Here is a 15,063-nt window from a genome sequence, read left to right as displayed (position 1 = left end):
GAAACAATGGAGTGATTTAGCAGATGTTAGCATTGAACGATAAAAGCATCCATTTAGTAGAATCTTGCAGCTATAGGGCAGACTATACAGGGTTATGTGGTACAGAGTGGGCACACAGTTCCTATCTATAATTTGTAGTCAAAGTTGCAGCAAAATGATAAAACCATGCTATTGTGGATTTATAATTGTAGTCTCGTTTAGAAATGCAAGTAGTAATTAACTTGAAATCGGCATTATACGCCAGAATTTACATTCCTGCTGGGTTTGAAATGCTGTTTTAATAGCAGTTTGTTTTCCCTACATGAAATTACCTAAGGGTCTTTTGTGTTGTTTCATTGTAGATGCTATTAACGTTCTAACAGAGATGAAAGAGAAGGACGTTCCGATCTCTGATAGAGCGGTTGCATCTTTTTTCCGCCTTCTTAACGCCGCTGCCATGCAAGGTGAAGTTGAAACGGTGAATCGGTTACACGAGACCATTGTGAACCTGGGGCTGGCAGAAACTGCTGCCCTTTATTCCCCTCTGATTACAGTTCACCTTGAAAAGTAAGCTATGTTTGAGCTAGATGAAACAATTTACGATAAAATATTTATTTGTTGTGTGACTTGTGTGTGCTGTGTGCAGTAGTTACACACTGGTGTTTGAAAGTGCTTTTGTACGTAAACTTGCACACGCTTACCATACACGCTTTGAGTGATCTCGGAGTACTGTGAATGAGTATCTTTTCATAAGGTGCTTATTGTCAGTTACACGTCACATGATGGTATCGTTGTGGGAACAACAGGTATGTTTTATGGACGCGCCAGAGGTGAAGTGGCTGTATTTTGAAATATGCTTGCAAATAAGATGGTTCTAAAGTCTGTTTGACAGGATGGCTATTCAGAGCATGCTAAGTACACTCAGCTCTCGTGGTTAAGTAGTATGTGTTTTCCCATCAAAACCATTATTTTGCTGAGCCATACAATAGATCTCAGGTGAGCTGAAGGGGTGTGTTTGGACACTGAAATATTTCCAGTTCACACAATTATTCAGATAATTTGATATTACTGCCTATAGACTATGTCACTGAACTTAAATTCAAGGAAAGTACTGACTGGTTTCTCTACTGTGATTTTCCCATATATACTTTTAACACCTTTTACCACAAAAAAGGAAGTTCATACACTCGTTCTGGAAGGAAGTATCTGTAATTCCATGTGTGTTGTTCCTATGCATAGCCTTTTCGATGAGGCAGGATATTTAAATTAATGTATGTGTGAACTATATAACAATTTCTAACTGAAATTGAACCAAGGATTCCTTTTCGCTTTCCCTACTGTATGCACAGTCTTTTTTTTTTTTCAGCATGTCATTTATGTACTTGTTGGATTTTAATCTTTTACAGCTACAGTGACTGATCAGTTTATTGCAGTTTGTTTCATGTATATTAAGTGTTCTTGGCTTAATATTGTATTTAATAATAATACCTATACAATACCATGAAATACTCACTTTTTTCATATGTAAGTCAGCCTCAAAGATGCATATTAACATTTCTGTTAACATGTAATTCTTGTAGGCATTCTGGGTACACAAAGTCTTTATAACATTTTCTGTATCCAAAAATTCTTGTCATAAAGATGGAACTCTTGGTGGATGCATGCGTGTTCTCTTTTAAAAACAGTGTTTTAGAGAATCAGTCCTCTAGTTAGGAGTGTACAGTGTACACCTTTGCAGTCAGCAGCACTGCCTTGGTTATATCACAAGACAAGGCAGATGTTTATGAAGGTAATTTAACCGCAATCATATGTAACTAATGTATTGGAAAAATATCTTTGCTTTACAGTGCACAGTAAGAGTGGTTGCATATTACATAATTGCTTTATGCACACTGACATGTGGTAGTACTAGGTTCTCTTCAGTTGAAGTGGTATGGTGATGTGATGTGATCATGTATGGATGCAAAGGGGGACAGGAAAGAGTGCTCTTATTTTATCTTGATTCCCAGATTCTTTTGTATTATAAATGTTTGGTAAAACTTTTTTTACAAACTTTGTTTCCTCTTTATAAAAAGACTTGATGAGACTAGACTCTTAAAGAAGAAATTCCTTCCTTCCTGTGGAACTGTATGACTACAAGTCATCAGTACTCAGCTGTATAACTTAATATATTACATTATATATAAATACAGTACAAAGAATGCTCATTTCCAATGTTTTTTTTTCTGCCTTCTTACAAGAGGAAAGACTTGCTTCCTCTCCAATGTTGGACTGAACAGAAAGGGCAAGCTTTTTCCAGATACCTTGCTTCAAAGGAATGACTGCATTTCACTTATTTTTATTGTGGAGATCTTAAGAGTTTTTGAAAGTTGAGTGACTGAAATAAGCATTAGTCATTTCTTTCAGCAGTAGTGCTTACTATTTGCCATCCTGCAGTTCAAGTATCATTACTGAAATGCTGTCATTTAGCTGCAGATCATCAGCATGGCTCTGAAATTAGCCGTGAAATGTTTTTTTTAATGTTCCACAGCAGCGTTTGTGCTACTGTTTTGTGTTCTTAAATTAATTCAAACTTTTTAATTGCTTGTAAAGGAATCTGATTTGCTTTTGAAGATCTCGACAATTTTGGGTTTAAAATGTTTTCATGTAACTCTCTTCTCTGTACCCACTCATGAATATTCTGCAGTTCTTGTTAAGTCCTAGTGCATATTAAAAGTGAGACTTTGCAGCGGAGCATGGAAAAGAAAAAAATAGGATTGTTGATTATTGCCTGCTCTTGTGCTATCCAGTACTTTGATAATACCTATTTACAGCAGGAGAAATTAACAGATAAAATAAGTACATGTAATTCTTTTTCTTACAAGAAAGCTGCACAAGCCAATTTTCTTAAAACCAAAAATAGGAGTTTCCAAGTTTAAGACAGGAACCACATCAAGTTTCTTATTACCATAATTTTATTATTGCTCCCCTTGTAAAATATTACTTCTGTGAAAGGAAACAAACCAGAACATCTTGAGGTCTGAAATTTACACATTCACTGTTTCAGAAGTGCTTTTAGGAGAGGGAAGAAAATTTGAAGGAAACCACTGAAAACACAGACTGCATGAAAAAAAAATTCTCTGTAGTTTTAAGTCACTGAGCACAAGTGGTGAATAGCTGTATTTTAAGAGATCAAAAGGCTATAGCATGTTTGTATTTCTTGAAAAATCATTGGTGCATTTTAATATAGCATTGTCCATTAAAGTATTGTATGCTGGGTTGTGATTAATTTCATATAAAGCCATATTTAGTTTCTTATGTAGCAGATGGTGTGCATCCAGTGCCTTGACAATTTTTCGTCTTGTTTTCATAGAGTTAAATTCACCTGATTTTGTTTGAGGTGATTCTTTGGCACATACAAGTTACTTGAATTTTAAATTTACTGTTAAAAATAGACATCTTTTTAAATTAGGTGGTATTCTTTAGGCAAAACCATCTCTGATGGAGACAGTTTTTCAAATTTTCAGCGGCTTTATTGTAGATATTTGCATGAAAACTCCGTAGGTGTTGCAGTGAAATTAAGGATGTTTGGCTCTCTTACTCCATTATTGCAATTAGGAATTTAGCATCATCAGTGCCAAAGGACGAAAGTGTCTCATTTGCCCTATGGGGACAGGACAGTGATAAGATGATTTTTCGTCAAGGATCATTGGGTCGTAATTAAGTTACATTCATGGCTATTGCTTTTTGAAGGATGATTGGTAAATGACAGGCTTCATGTGCTCGGTACGGACAGTGTTCGCTAGGGTTTTTTCTCCCTCTGTCAGAAAATCCTGTTGAGTCTGATAATGTAAATGTGGCATTTTATTCTGAACAAAAGAGCAGGGAAATGAGCTATCTTGTCTAATCATTCAGTTGTTTAACACCGACTTCCAGTTTAGACTCAATTGGCTGGAAAGCACTTGACATGTGAAGTTAGTGCTGTTCGGAACGCATGTTTGAGTAAATTTTAAAGTAAGTGACAGCTAAATTGTACCTAGGGAAATTACAAAGCCTTCAACACAGTTAATTTTTTGGGGAGGATTAGTTGTAATTGCAACACCAGTCTCCTTGAAGATTCCTTAGTATAGCAAATGAACAGAAAAACATTTAGCTCTTTCAAGAGCCCGTTCTCTTTTAACAGAATAATTTTTGTAAAGCTGATTGTACCTTGCTGAATTGACTTCCCTCTACACTAACATCTGCTTCAGATTTGTAGAGAGGGATTTGTTTTACCCGTCTACCCTCCACCCCCACCCCAGAGAGTCCCTTTTTTCTTTCTACCTCTCTAGTGGTTTCAGGTTTGAGAGCTTTTCAATCAGTAAACCCCTTAGGTAAATTGCCACTTCACTAAAGCTTTATGCATAATGTTGCAGCACTTCATTCCAATTAAAATCAATATTTGGAGTCTTAGTTTTATCAGGCAGACTCTCGGATTGGGAAAGTTGTTTATTACAAGTAAAAGGGTTAGCTTTAGTGCTGCCTTCTTGAAGCAAGAGGGGAGTGGCTTGCAGAAATTGAAGGGGGATGTTATAGCCAGGCATGGTGTTACAGCCACTCTTCTGCAAACACTGAGACATTTGGCTAGTTTTGTCTCCTTCGATAGCTTTGTGCAAGTAAAATCGCCCATGCAAATATTTTGGAGGTTTACACCCCTGGTATCTTGGACTTCGTAGGCATCCCAAACAGAAAACACGTGAATCCAAAAACTTCTGTGATCTTAACTCTAGCTCCAATTTAGTTGAAAGATAATGCTGAATTGGGACTCCTGGGGGGTTACTTAAGGGGCAAGCATAATAAAGTCATGACTGAGGCTTTTGCTGTCATTTGAAAATAATAGTATAGCTTTGGTTTTAAAGGAACGTGTTTCGACACAGGGAAAAATACACAAAGCCTTAAATGTAATGGATATTAGCCTTGAACAAATACTGTCTGTGAGCAACTGAAAAAAACCCTGTAGAATCTGGCCAGCTGAAAATGAGGCACGGAACATGTGCGTGCCGGATCATATGTTTTAAATAGGAATTTTGTGTAAACTGCCCCTGGAAGTCAGATTTTCCTATGTGGCTATGAGTATATGGGCTTTATTTCTTTTGTGACTTGATCCATATTAATTAAATAGTAATTTTGGACCAGGCTTTTAATCTAGTCATGTAGTAAGTAATCCTTTGGCGAGATAAAAGGCTATTTGACATGCATAAGTTTCTACAGAAAGACTGCCAAATATTTTCAAATGCACAGCTGTTTATTAGCTTAAATCCTTGTGCCTAAACAGAATTTTCTTAAAATGTGGAAATTCTTTTTTGTGCAGCTTTCTTTTTTTTTTTTTGGCGTTAGGAAGTCATAAAAAAAACACACTAAAATCTTACCTATACTTGAAATTTGAAGCTTACAGTAGGTTTCTAATTTTCTTTCTGTTTCTCTAACAGGATTGGTTTACAAAAGTTGTTGCCAGTACATATTCAGAATTAATTGCAGTCAGTGACAATTGAGAAATAGTGCAGGTTGTTAAGTAAACCATTTTAACTCAAGTACAAGCATAAGATTTTTTTCTAATAGTAGTACAAATAATTTTTGTAGAAATACGTCCAAATAAGGCTGAACTTCTATACCTCTGCTGTATATTTGTTTGTTGTCAGTTTTATTGTTGATTGGTTTTATAAAAGCTGTTCACTAGAAAACTCTGGATGACTGGTTGCTTGAGTGCAACAGAACAAATACGTCAGATTTTGATAGATTAAAAACAAATGCCTGGTAAATGAGCGTACAGGATACTGACCTCCTTAAATGCAGAGTTATTCGGGAACCTGTGAGCTATAGTACCAGTAACAAGTACAATATTTCCATTTTTGTAATCTTGGTCCTTTGCTGACTTCTTTCTCTGCATAAACACTATTAATGCCTCCAGAAGCATACATTTAGAGACTAGAAAATCTTTAATGCTTCTTTTTGAATGACATTCAAATTATTTGTTCATTTATTGATAGCTTTGACCTAAAAACAGTTACTTTAATCCTTTAGGAATACAGCTAAGACAATACTATGGCTGTTTGAGCATCAATCTGAAAAGCTAGATTTATCACTGAAAACTTTAATTTGAATGTATAAATGTTGTTGTGCCTCCTTAGAAATTGAGTAGTTCTCTGTAAAACTGTTTTTTTTTTTAAGATGTTAACTGAACTTGCATCTAAAGCAGGAGAAAAATACTGATTATATAAAGCTTTATATCTGTCTATGGTAACTACCATGGTATTTCTCTTTTATGACAGTAATCTAGCCTGCAACATCTACTTGCAGTTTTGAAATTAACCTGTAATTTAGTCTTCACCCCAAATGACAAAAATTCAAATGACTCCATGGGGTGCCAGAAGATGCACTGTAAACAGGGCTCAGTAAGGGGGATAAGGTAGAAATCCGTCATCTTAGGTGTATTTTCAGAACGCCAGTATCAGTGAGCAAAATGAATTCCGTGTTTTACTCAAAAAAAGAAAAAATCCAAAAAAAAAGATGAAGATAGTATGTAGTAATCTAGATAGTTCATTCTTTGAAAAAGCAAAATCTGTGCTGCATGAGAAATCTCAGTGTGAGGAGGAGACATCTGACTTAACGTGTTTTAACAGAATATCTTAATTTGTTAAGGTTGAGATGATCGATAATGAAGTTGCTTCAGGAATGCAAAATCATCATCTCAAGTCACTTTTATTATAGCCTTTGGCTGCTTCTATTAAGTAATCTTTCCTCTCACCTACTTCCACCACCCTGTATTTGATAGTCCTTTTGAAATCTAAAATACGGTCTTATTGACTGTGTGTACTTATTAAGTTTTGTGTGTGTCATTTTGGTTTGACTCATTTTATTTTGAACTTCTTCCTTCAAAGAGTAACTTACATGTTGTTTACCATTGTTTCAGCAGTTGTCCTCTTTTTTTTATTGGTTTGTAATCCTTTGAAAAAGGGTCTGCAGCAGCTGACTTAGTTCTGTTAGTTGCACAGTTTAGGATGTTAAAGGTTACGTTTGTTGGTTACTTTTTACAGTTTCAAATCTGGTTGTTTTTATGGCTTTTCAGTTTCGCATTATGGTTAGCTGTACTTCTGAAGGCATTAATATTGTATACACAGCAGAAAAAAATCGCCAATGGACTGAGATAACAAAAGTGGAAATATTGTACTTGTTACTGGTATTTACTGCTGAAAGGCTTGTGACTAAGTCTGCATTTAAGGAGGTCAGTATCTTATGCACTAATTTACTAGTACCGTTGACTCTGTGTCATGGATAGGTCAGCACAGAGTACATTTTGGTACCTCAATATATTGTTATATTCAGTGCAAAAAAGTACACTTTTATTACAGAAAATATGCATTGGTTTCTGACCTTTATATAGAATGGGTAAATGCTAACCCTGCAATTGTGATGGAAGAAAAGGAATGGAAATAAACCTGGTGATTTATATCTAGTCTGTAAAGGTATAAAACAAGCATAAAGCAATCTAAAGAGCTTTGTTTAACTAGGTTGACCCTGAGGATTTCTAATGAAATAAAAATGCTGTCGAAAAAAATTAAAGAGCTTAAAAATTGTCTAAACAGAGACGTTTGGAGCTAATGTATTCTGCACAATATTACATATTAACAAGAAAAACGGAACTCTTGAATATAAACAAATTTCTGTGGAATTGGTATTTTGTCATGATAGCATACAGCAGAATTTAAGAATTTTAATTCAGAAATTAAGCGTATGTAATGGTGATGCAGCGCATTTATACATTTGCTTAATTTGTAATGAACAGTGGTCGTGAACTCAAAAAATTACACAGCAAGGAGATTTGAGCCTAAAACTGTAGTTCTCTTTTCATTTATGTAGCTATCAAGCATACATGATATTTGCTTGTAGAAAAACTTTACCCATTATTTGAAAATATCTAGAATATTGGGGATGGTGGGGGGGAATAAAATACTCATCTGTATTACAGATCTGTGCATAAATTCTCCTTGAAATTTTTCAAGACCAAAGTGGGTTCATAATTGTCTACTCCTGCTCAGTTTTTCTATTTATGTATTTTTATTCTTTTTTTTTGTTTCTTTCCATGAGGGATGACATGCCTGCTGCTCTGGAAGCTTTAATGGGCTGTTATAAGAAGCACGGGAAAATTCTTCAGCTTCATAATGTCTACTGTAGACTCATAGAGAAAGGAGATGCTGATCTTCTGCAAAAAGGTTGGTTGCATGTAGTCAAGTACTGTCCAGTTATATGGAGTGCTTTCTGGAGGTTTTTCTTCCATGATCATTTATAGCATTTATGTCATCGGAAAGAACAAAATTTCATACCTTTGTGTTACTTTAAAGCATTTAAATGATGCCTATGTTTTTCAGATTGAAAAATGGATATTCATTTTAAATGGAGAAGAATTCTATTGTTTGGGTAATATAGCAACAAGTTCTCAAAGATTAGTGTTAATACTTGTTCTAGCTATATATATCACTTCTAAGAAACAACTTCTCCACACACGTTTCTGAAACAGTTGCGTAGTTAAGAAAACCTAAATTCACGCTTGGCACAAGCCAAGAATGCCAACATAGTCTGTTTTGTTTAATGTAATTCAAAATGTAGTATAGCTCAACAGAAAAACAGTTTAAGCATGCTCAACCACAAAGCTACAGCAGATGGTGTAATATGTTGTAAATGTTCCATGCGCTTCAAAATATATTTCATATATATATGTATGTATATATTTATGTACGGTGTTTTGTGATGCTTGGAAAAGAGAAAATAATAGTATTAAGAATATTTAACATGTATATTAAAATGCTTGAATTCATTTAGTAAACTAATCATTTTTATTTTCTTTTAGTTTCAGATTTTGTAAGCAGAGAATATGGTGACATGATGGCTCTCTATGATCTCTTCTTTGCCTTCTTGCAAACAGGAAAATATAGAGAGGCCAGGAAGGTCATTGAGGTAGGATTTTAACTATAGTACTCTATTCATGCAGCCATTTAGACTCTTAATTAGAAACATTTAAAGTTTTTAACCTTTAATTAGTCTTGTTCTGATTCACATTAATAGAATTCAATCCTAATAAAGAAAAAAAAAAGCCTCGACCAGCTTTATTTTGTATAATTACAGTTCAGAAGAGAGACAGTCTTGTTATATATTGAATTTGTTTCCTCACGTTTTCAAATTTGCTGTTATATATCAAAATGATATTTGCATATTAAATATCGGATTGTGGAACAATTAAATTAAACTGGCATTCCTGGGTGTAAAGTTGCTAATCCTCTTTCCGAAGGAATTCTTTGTTCTTAAAAGCACTGGAATTTAATTTGCTGCAGACCATGCTCAGATTTATTTGTAATGCTTGTCTACAAGTTAATCAGCCAAACAAGTGCTGTCTGCTACTGTTTGGCATTTAATTTAGCATTTCTTCTCTCTCTCTCTCTCTCTCCCTTCCTCTCTCTCTCTCTCTCTCTCTCTCTCTCTCTCTCTCTCTTTCTCTTTCAGGATAGTAAGCAGCTTATAGGAAGTGGTAGGTGACAAACTTGGTCTATTTAGGATTAGTATATTTTATCTAGACTTGATTGAAATTGTGCTTACTGAAATTGATAAGTCAAAGGGGCAGCTGCAGAGTCTGCCCAGATTGTGATTATTTTTCTTCTTAACACAGTTGTATGTTGTTAAAATGCTGCATAAGTATACAAATTAATGTGTAGGAGAGGAGGGATCTTGCAGAAAAAGTGATACTTAGTCCTTATCATTTTTGTATTATGTACATAACTCTGCAACCTGTTTTTTCTGTTTTTTTTTTCCTTCCTAAGATAAAGCTTGCCTTTTTTCTAGTTCTGTTAAATATTTGAGATACCAGTTATCCTTACTTGAATTATTACCCAATAGAAATCTTGCATTTAAAAAATCTTTTAAGTGAAGGTCTGCTCTGTGATAGAACAATACTTTTCCTGATTTAAGGAGGACAGAAGTGCTGAGCATCCTGTTAAATATTTTTTCTCAGAGATGGTCTTTTGGAGCTTAATTTAATAATACAGAAGAACTGAAATATCGGTATCTAACAAGACAGTGAGGAGTTCAGTTCTTTTAATAGTGATTAAAGTATATAGGATGTACAAGCCTGAAATCTCAGAACTGGAAGTAAGAGTTTCTTAGATACTGGCATTTAATTTCTCAGCACTTCTATTGATGGCTACAGTTCAACATTCATGAATTGGATAGTAAGCAAATGATCAAATTATTATCAAATTTTAATAATTTAATAATTGTATTATTTTCAAATTATTATTTGAAATTGTTGTTTTAATAGGTGCCAATTTTATCTCTGCACAAATTCAGTATTTGGTGTTGGACTATCAAGTATCAGGAACCACAGACAGACATAAGCGTAAATCTGAGCACCTGGTATCTGGAGATGAAATGGAACTTCTCCTGTCTCTTTTGGCTCTTTAGAGTAGGACTTCCTGCTCTTACCTAGCTTCCATAAAGTATGAATTTGATCTTTGTATATGTTGTTGAGGAAAAAAAGGTTTAAATTTTTTAGGAATACAGAAATTTAGCTATGCATGTCATTTACCAGTGAATCAAGGGGCACAAAATCAATCACTGTACCATGTGTTATTTTCAGGTATTTTTATGTAAGAATAATTTAGGTATTTTCCAATAATTTTTTTCTTCAAGGGCAAAAAAAAATCTTAATTCATATCTTGCTGGGGAAGAAAATAGTTTTAGTCCATAAAAAGTTACTATTTGCTTTTTTTGTTTTGTTGGGAAGTCGAAGGCATACTGCATATAATGTGGAAGATGGAGTACTGGTTGTATGTGTATCATTTTCTCCAGTAGTGTTTTTTGCAGCTAAATTCCTTCTCTTGCTGGCCATCTCAGATAGTTTTTCTATTTTCATTTCCTGTTGAAGAAACATTCAGTAGAGGTTGATCAAATTTGGTGTCACTTGATCTTTTTAGAAGTAGTTGCATGTTGGACATGGATTGCCTGTCAGTGTATACTTTATCATGTGTTGCTGATTATAGCGATCAATTGATTTTAGTGGTATCATTTGTTATTGGAGTATCTGAAGAATTAATAAGGAGTATCTAAAAGGGTAGGAATGAAACTGGAAAAAAAATCCGTAGGAGCTAAGGAAATGAAGACTGTGGAGGTTATGGTGTTTTAAATGGGGTGCTTTTTATTGGAGACCACTGCCTCAGCTTTCTCTTGTTACTTTTAGAAATCAGAGATCTGTTGGATGCTCCTGTGAAAGTGACAACTGCTGCTTTGAAAAATTTGCTCAATTTTCAATTTTTTCAAACTCAAACCCCTATGAAAAGAAAATAACTTTTAAATCTCAATCATTGGTAAAATACAACTGAATGACAATAGTGGAAAAAGAAGGGGAAGATTTAGGTGCAATTATATATATAAAAAAAGGGGGGGGTCAGTTGTGTATGTACATAATCTGGTAACAAAAATGTGCAGGCATATATATGTGTGTATATATATATATATATAAAAGCTCATGTTGTGGGATGTTGTCATAGCAAGAAAGGTGAAAGCTCTGGGGCAAAGCTGCTTGTTGGTAGGGCAGGAAGACTAAGTAGAGAACGATAGTGTGAAAGACAACTAAAGATAAATTGGTGTGGCCAAAGAATGTGCCTGACTAATACCAGACCAAGTAAATTGCAGCGCATAGTTTGGTGCTGCGATTCTCATTGAGGCAATGAAAGGTGGAAGAGAAACTAGGAGAGAAGACTTGAGGCAGAAGGGCCAATGCAACTAGGTTCTGAGGCTTCATAGCGTGGTTGATAAGGTAATAGTTTGCAGTGTTGATAGACTCTGGTTAAGGTTTTGAAGTCAATTCTCATTTGTTTTGTGGCAGGTAGCTAGACAGAAAGCCTCTTTCAGAGATCAGACCTTCAAATGAGGTAGCTTCAGTTTCTCTGGAAAGGGAAGGTGTGCTTTATTGTAGCCATGTCTGGTGATTACTGGATGCTTCAAGTCGTGCTGGTAGAAGGATGTGCTGGGAGATGCTCTTTTGCCTCACGCTGGGAAGTACTACTGTTGGGTGCATCACAGTGTGATTTAGTCTTCAGTTCTTAAGTGTGCGTCATCTGATGTGTCAGATTTTGTCATGAGTCCTTCAGAAGTGATCATATCAAAACAGACCGTGGTACCCTTCTCTTCTTGTCCCTTACCACGAAGTCACCTACTAGCTTGCTTTCCCTTGGAGGAGCATCATCATCATCAATTACATCATCAATTGTAGCCCTAGTTACATAGGACTTTTTCCCTTACTTGTAAAGGCAGTTTAATTGACCTTTTGCCTTTGATTTTGTTTTTCTTTTTTTTCTCATAAAAGAGATAATTAAGTGAATATATTTTTATTTTAATGGATGATACTTAGAGACTAAAAGAAACAGATGAATTTTCCAGTAAAAGGGATTCAGACACAATTACCTTTAGAACAATATTTTCTTAACTAGTCTTCTAAAATGTTGTCTCATTTTGATAATATCTAATCAAATTTTCTCACAGAGGGTCATCTTTATAAATGTTGCTCCATTGCTCCAGGTAGTAGAACTGAGAGTCTGGAAGAGTTGCATGGCCTGGTATTCTTTAAGTCTGGTATTTAGGTGGCGAGAGTATTTTCTAGAGCCCAGTCCCCAGAATCCCTTTCAATCCATAGTTGCTTACTTCTTGTAAGAACTGGAAAATCTGAATTCCCTTATTTTTACTCAATTGTCAGCTGCCACTGTTGCTGTTTTATTAAACTTGATCCAGCTGATGGTTGAGAGCTGGACTGATGTGAGGGTCATCCAGGAGAGACCTGAGATGAAAAGGGAGGGTTACACCACCTTCGAGGAATCTGCTTCCTTCCTCCCCTTCACCTGTTATTTTCCTTGCGTGGTACATGGAGACTTAAAAATTAATTACCTAAACAGTTATAATATAGTTGTTCTGTGTCACTTGGGATCAATTTTAGCTGTTCAGTCATCTCTGAAGTTTGCCGTGAGATCTGTAGCTGTTCACCTGTGTGATGGTTGAGTATTTCTAGACTTGCACTTTTTCCTTCATTTATTATACATGCTGAATGCTATTATCAAAATATTCTCTGAATCTGTATGAGATGAAGTCATGCCCATGGTCTAGACTACCCACTTGGCTCTTTGTGGTATACTCACAAGACTTGTACATTGGTAAGCACTGTAACAGTCCTGCAGCAGAGCTTCAAGGAAGCTGTTCTTTAAATCTGCTTTGCAAAAGCAAGCTTAGTTCATGACTTACTTCATGAAGTAAAAATGAACATTTTACACCTATGGCTGAAGTATACCCAGTTTTAAACCAGCAATGGATCCATTTCCAGTTGAAATCGGCCTCAGTCAGGTGTACAGGTCAATTTTTGTTACTGTTAAGTAACAAAATAGAAAGCAAAATAACTCTCACAGGTTTATATATCAAGTCTGTCTTTAAAGAAAAAAAAACAACAAACCAAAACAAAACCCAAACCCCACCACAACCAACAACAATAAAAACCACCACCACGTAAATTATTATCAGAATCTAAGAGGAAGAATTCAAAAGAGTAAAGCACATGAAAGCATTAATGAGTGTTTTATCTTAAAATATTAATGATTTTTTCACTGCTTGAAATGGAAGAGTCAGTCAATCCCTGCTTACTCTTTAAGTAAATTTTAATCTTTTGTGATGAAATGGTTAAAGCAATTTGATCTGATCTTACACACTTTATAAAAATGTAAATATAGTGGTAACTAGTATTTGGAATGACAGTATGTTACAAACGTAAACCAAAACGTCAGTAGGCTTTTACTCTGAAAATGATACAGGCAGCATTGCTAACAGCATCTGTGTTAAGGTATGTTAATGTTGTAAAACATTGTACATGAATGCACCCGAAGCTTCACGCTATCATGACTGGCAATATTTTTCTAAAATTTCCTTTCCTCCTCTTTTCAGATATTCCTGTCCATTGTTTTAGATAATTCTTCCATTAAAGGAGACACTTTAAAAAGTATATAAAATTTAAAGTATCTTGGAGCTGTTTTTCATTTTCTGTTGATTCTCCCAAGAATCAAATATCCTAGTATCTTCTATGTAAAAGTGTCAGCATCATTATACACAACTTTTTAGATTTTTTTTTCAAGAGCACCTGATTCTGTTCTTTACGACTTATCTATATGCTGTTACCTACTGACTTGTGTGGTTTTGTTTTCATTAAGGTGAGCAAAAATGGTTCATAAACTTAATTTTTGATAAACATATAGATATTGCCTCTTTTTGTGGATTAAAAAAAAAAGATATATCCAGAGTACTCTTAAATCTTCTTTCATTTTTCTGTGCTTATACAAGTCCAGTGGAAAAGGTTGTTGAGAAGACTGCCATTCCTACTGCTTCAACGTAGTTAAGAAACGTTCATTTCCTGAGGGAAAGAACCTACAAACTTGGTTTCTTCTTTTTCTAGATCTTCCTGGGAACATGCGTATTAGTGTGTACTTAATACTAGTTTTCTGTTAGCACTGCACTGTAATGATAAAATGTGTTTTCTTAAACTGCATTCCTTTGGACAGCAAAATACTTTTTTTTTCTTTTTTTTTTAATCTGGTACCTTTGAAAAGGGTATCAGATCACTGGCATTTTTAGGTGCTTAAAGGCTCTTCTGATAAGCTGGTAGAGATGTTTGAATTTTTTTCTTGACAGATAATTCTTGAAGTCATTCTAAATTAATTCACTAGCTCATGTGATTTAAAATAGTTCCTTTAATAAAACAGTAAAAGCTCTTGTTTCTGCTCTGTAGTTCTACTGCAAATGAAGGCTAGGAGAGGATTACTGTATTTAGGAGATAGGGAAAGATCACAGAATCGTATGGCAGAATTTTTAATAGAAAACTAACCTGCACAAGTTTGCTATCACAAGAGGGAACTCCCTTGAAAATGTCAATGCAGAGTGTATGGCTTCCGAACTGTTTTTACTAGATTTTGTGTGGAGATTTCTGTCATCTGCCGTTATATTAAATGTATCATGTATACTTACTAGTTTGATATATTACACCATCTC

At 34.9% G+C, this 15,063-nt stretch overlaps 1 protein-coding gene across 2 annotated transcripts in view; it reads left to right on the top strand.

Moving 5' to 3' along the window:
• LRPPRC (leucine rich pentatricopeptide repeat containing) overlaps window positions 1-15,063 on the top strand; it is a 93,307-nt gene that overhangs the window by 41,999 nt on the left and 36,245 nt on the right. For both annotated transcript variants that reach the window (XM_080586682.1, XM_080586681.1), the window contains exons 23-25: window positions 342-546; window positions 8,083-8,207; window positions 8,843-8,949. In XM_080586682.1, the coding sequence (XP_080442808.1) occupies window positions 342-546; window positions 8,083-8,207; window positions 8,843-8,949 (437 nt within the window). The remainder of the gene's footprint in view (window positions 1-341; window positions 547-8,082; window positions 8,208-8,842; window positions 8,950-15,063) is intronic.

The sequence above is a fragment of the Anser brachyrhynchus genome, assembly GCF_964034855.1.
Source record: "Anser brachyrhynchus genome assembly, chromosome: 3".
In the NCBI taxonomy this organism is placed as follows: Eukaryota; Metazoa; Chordata; class Aves; order Anseriformes; family Anatidae; genus Anser; species Anser brachyrhynchus.
This window is presented reverse-complemented; position numbering and strand designations above follow the sequence as displayed.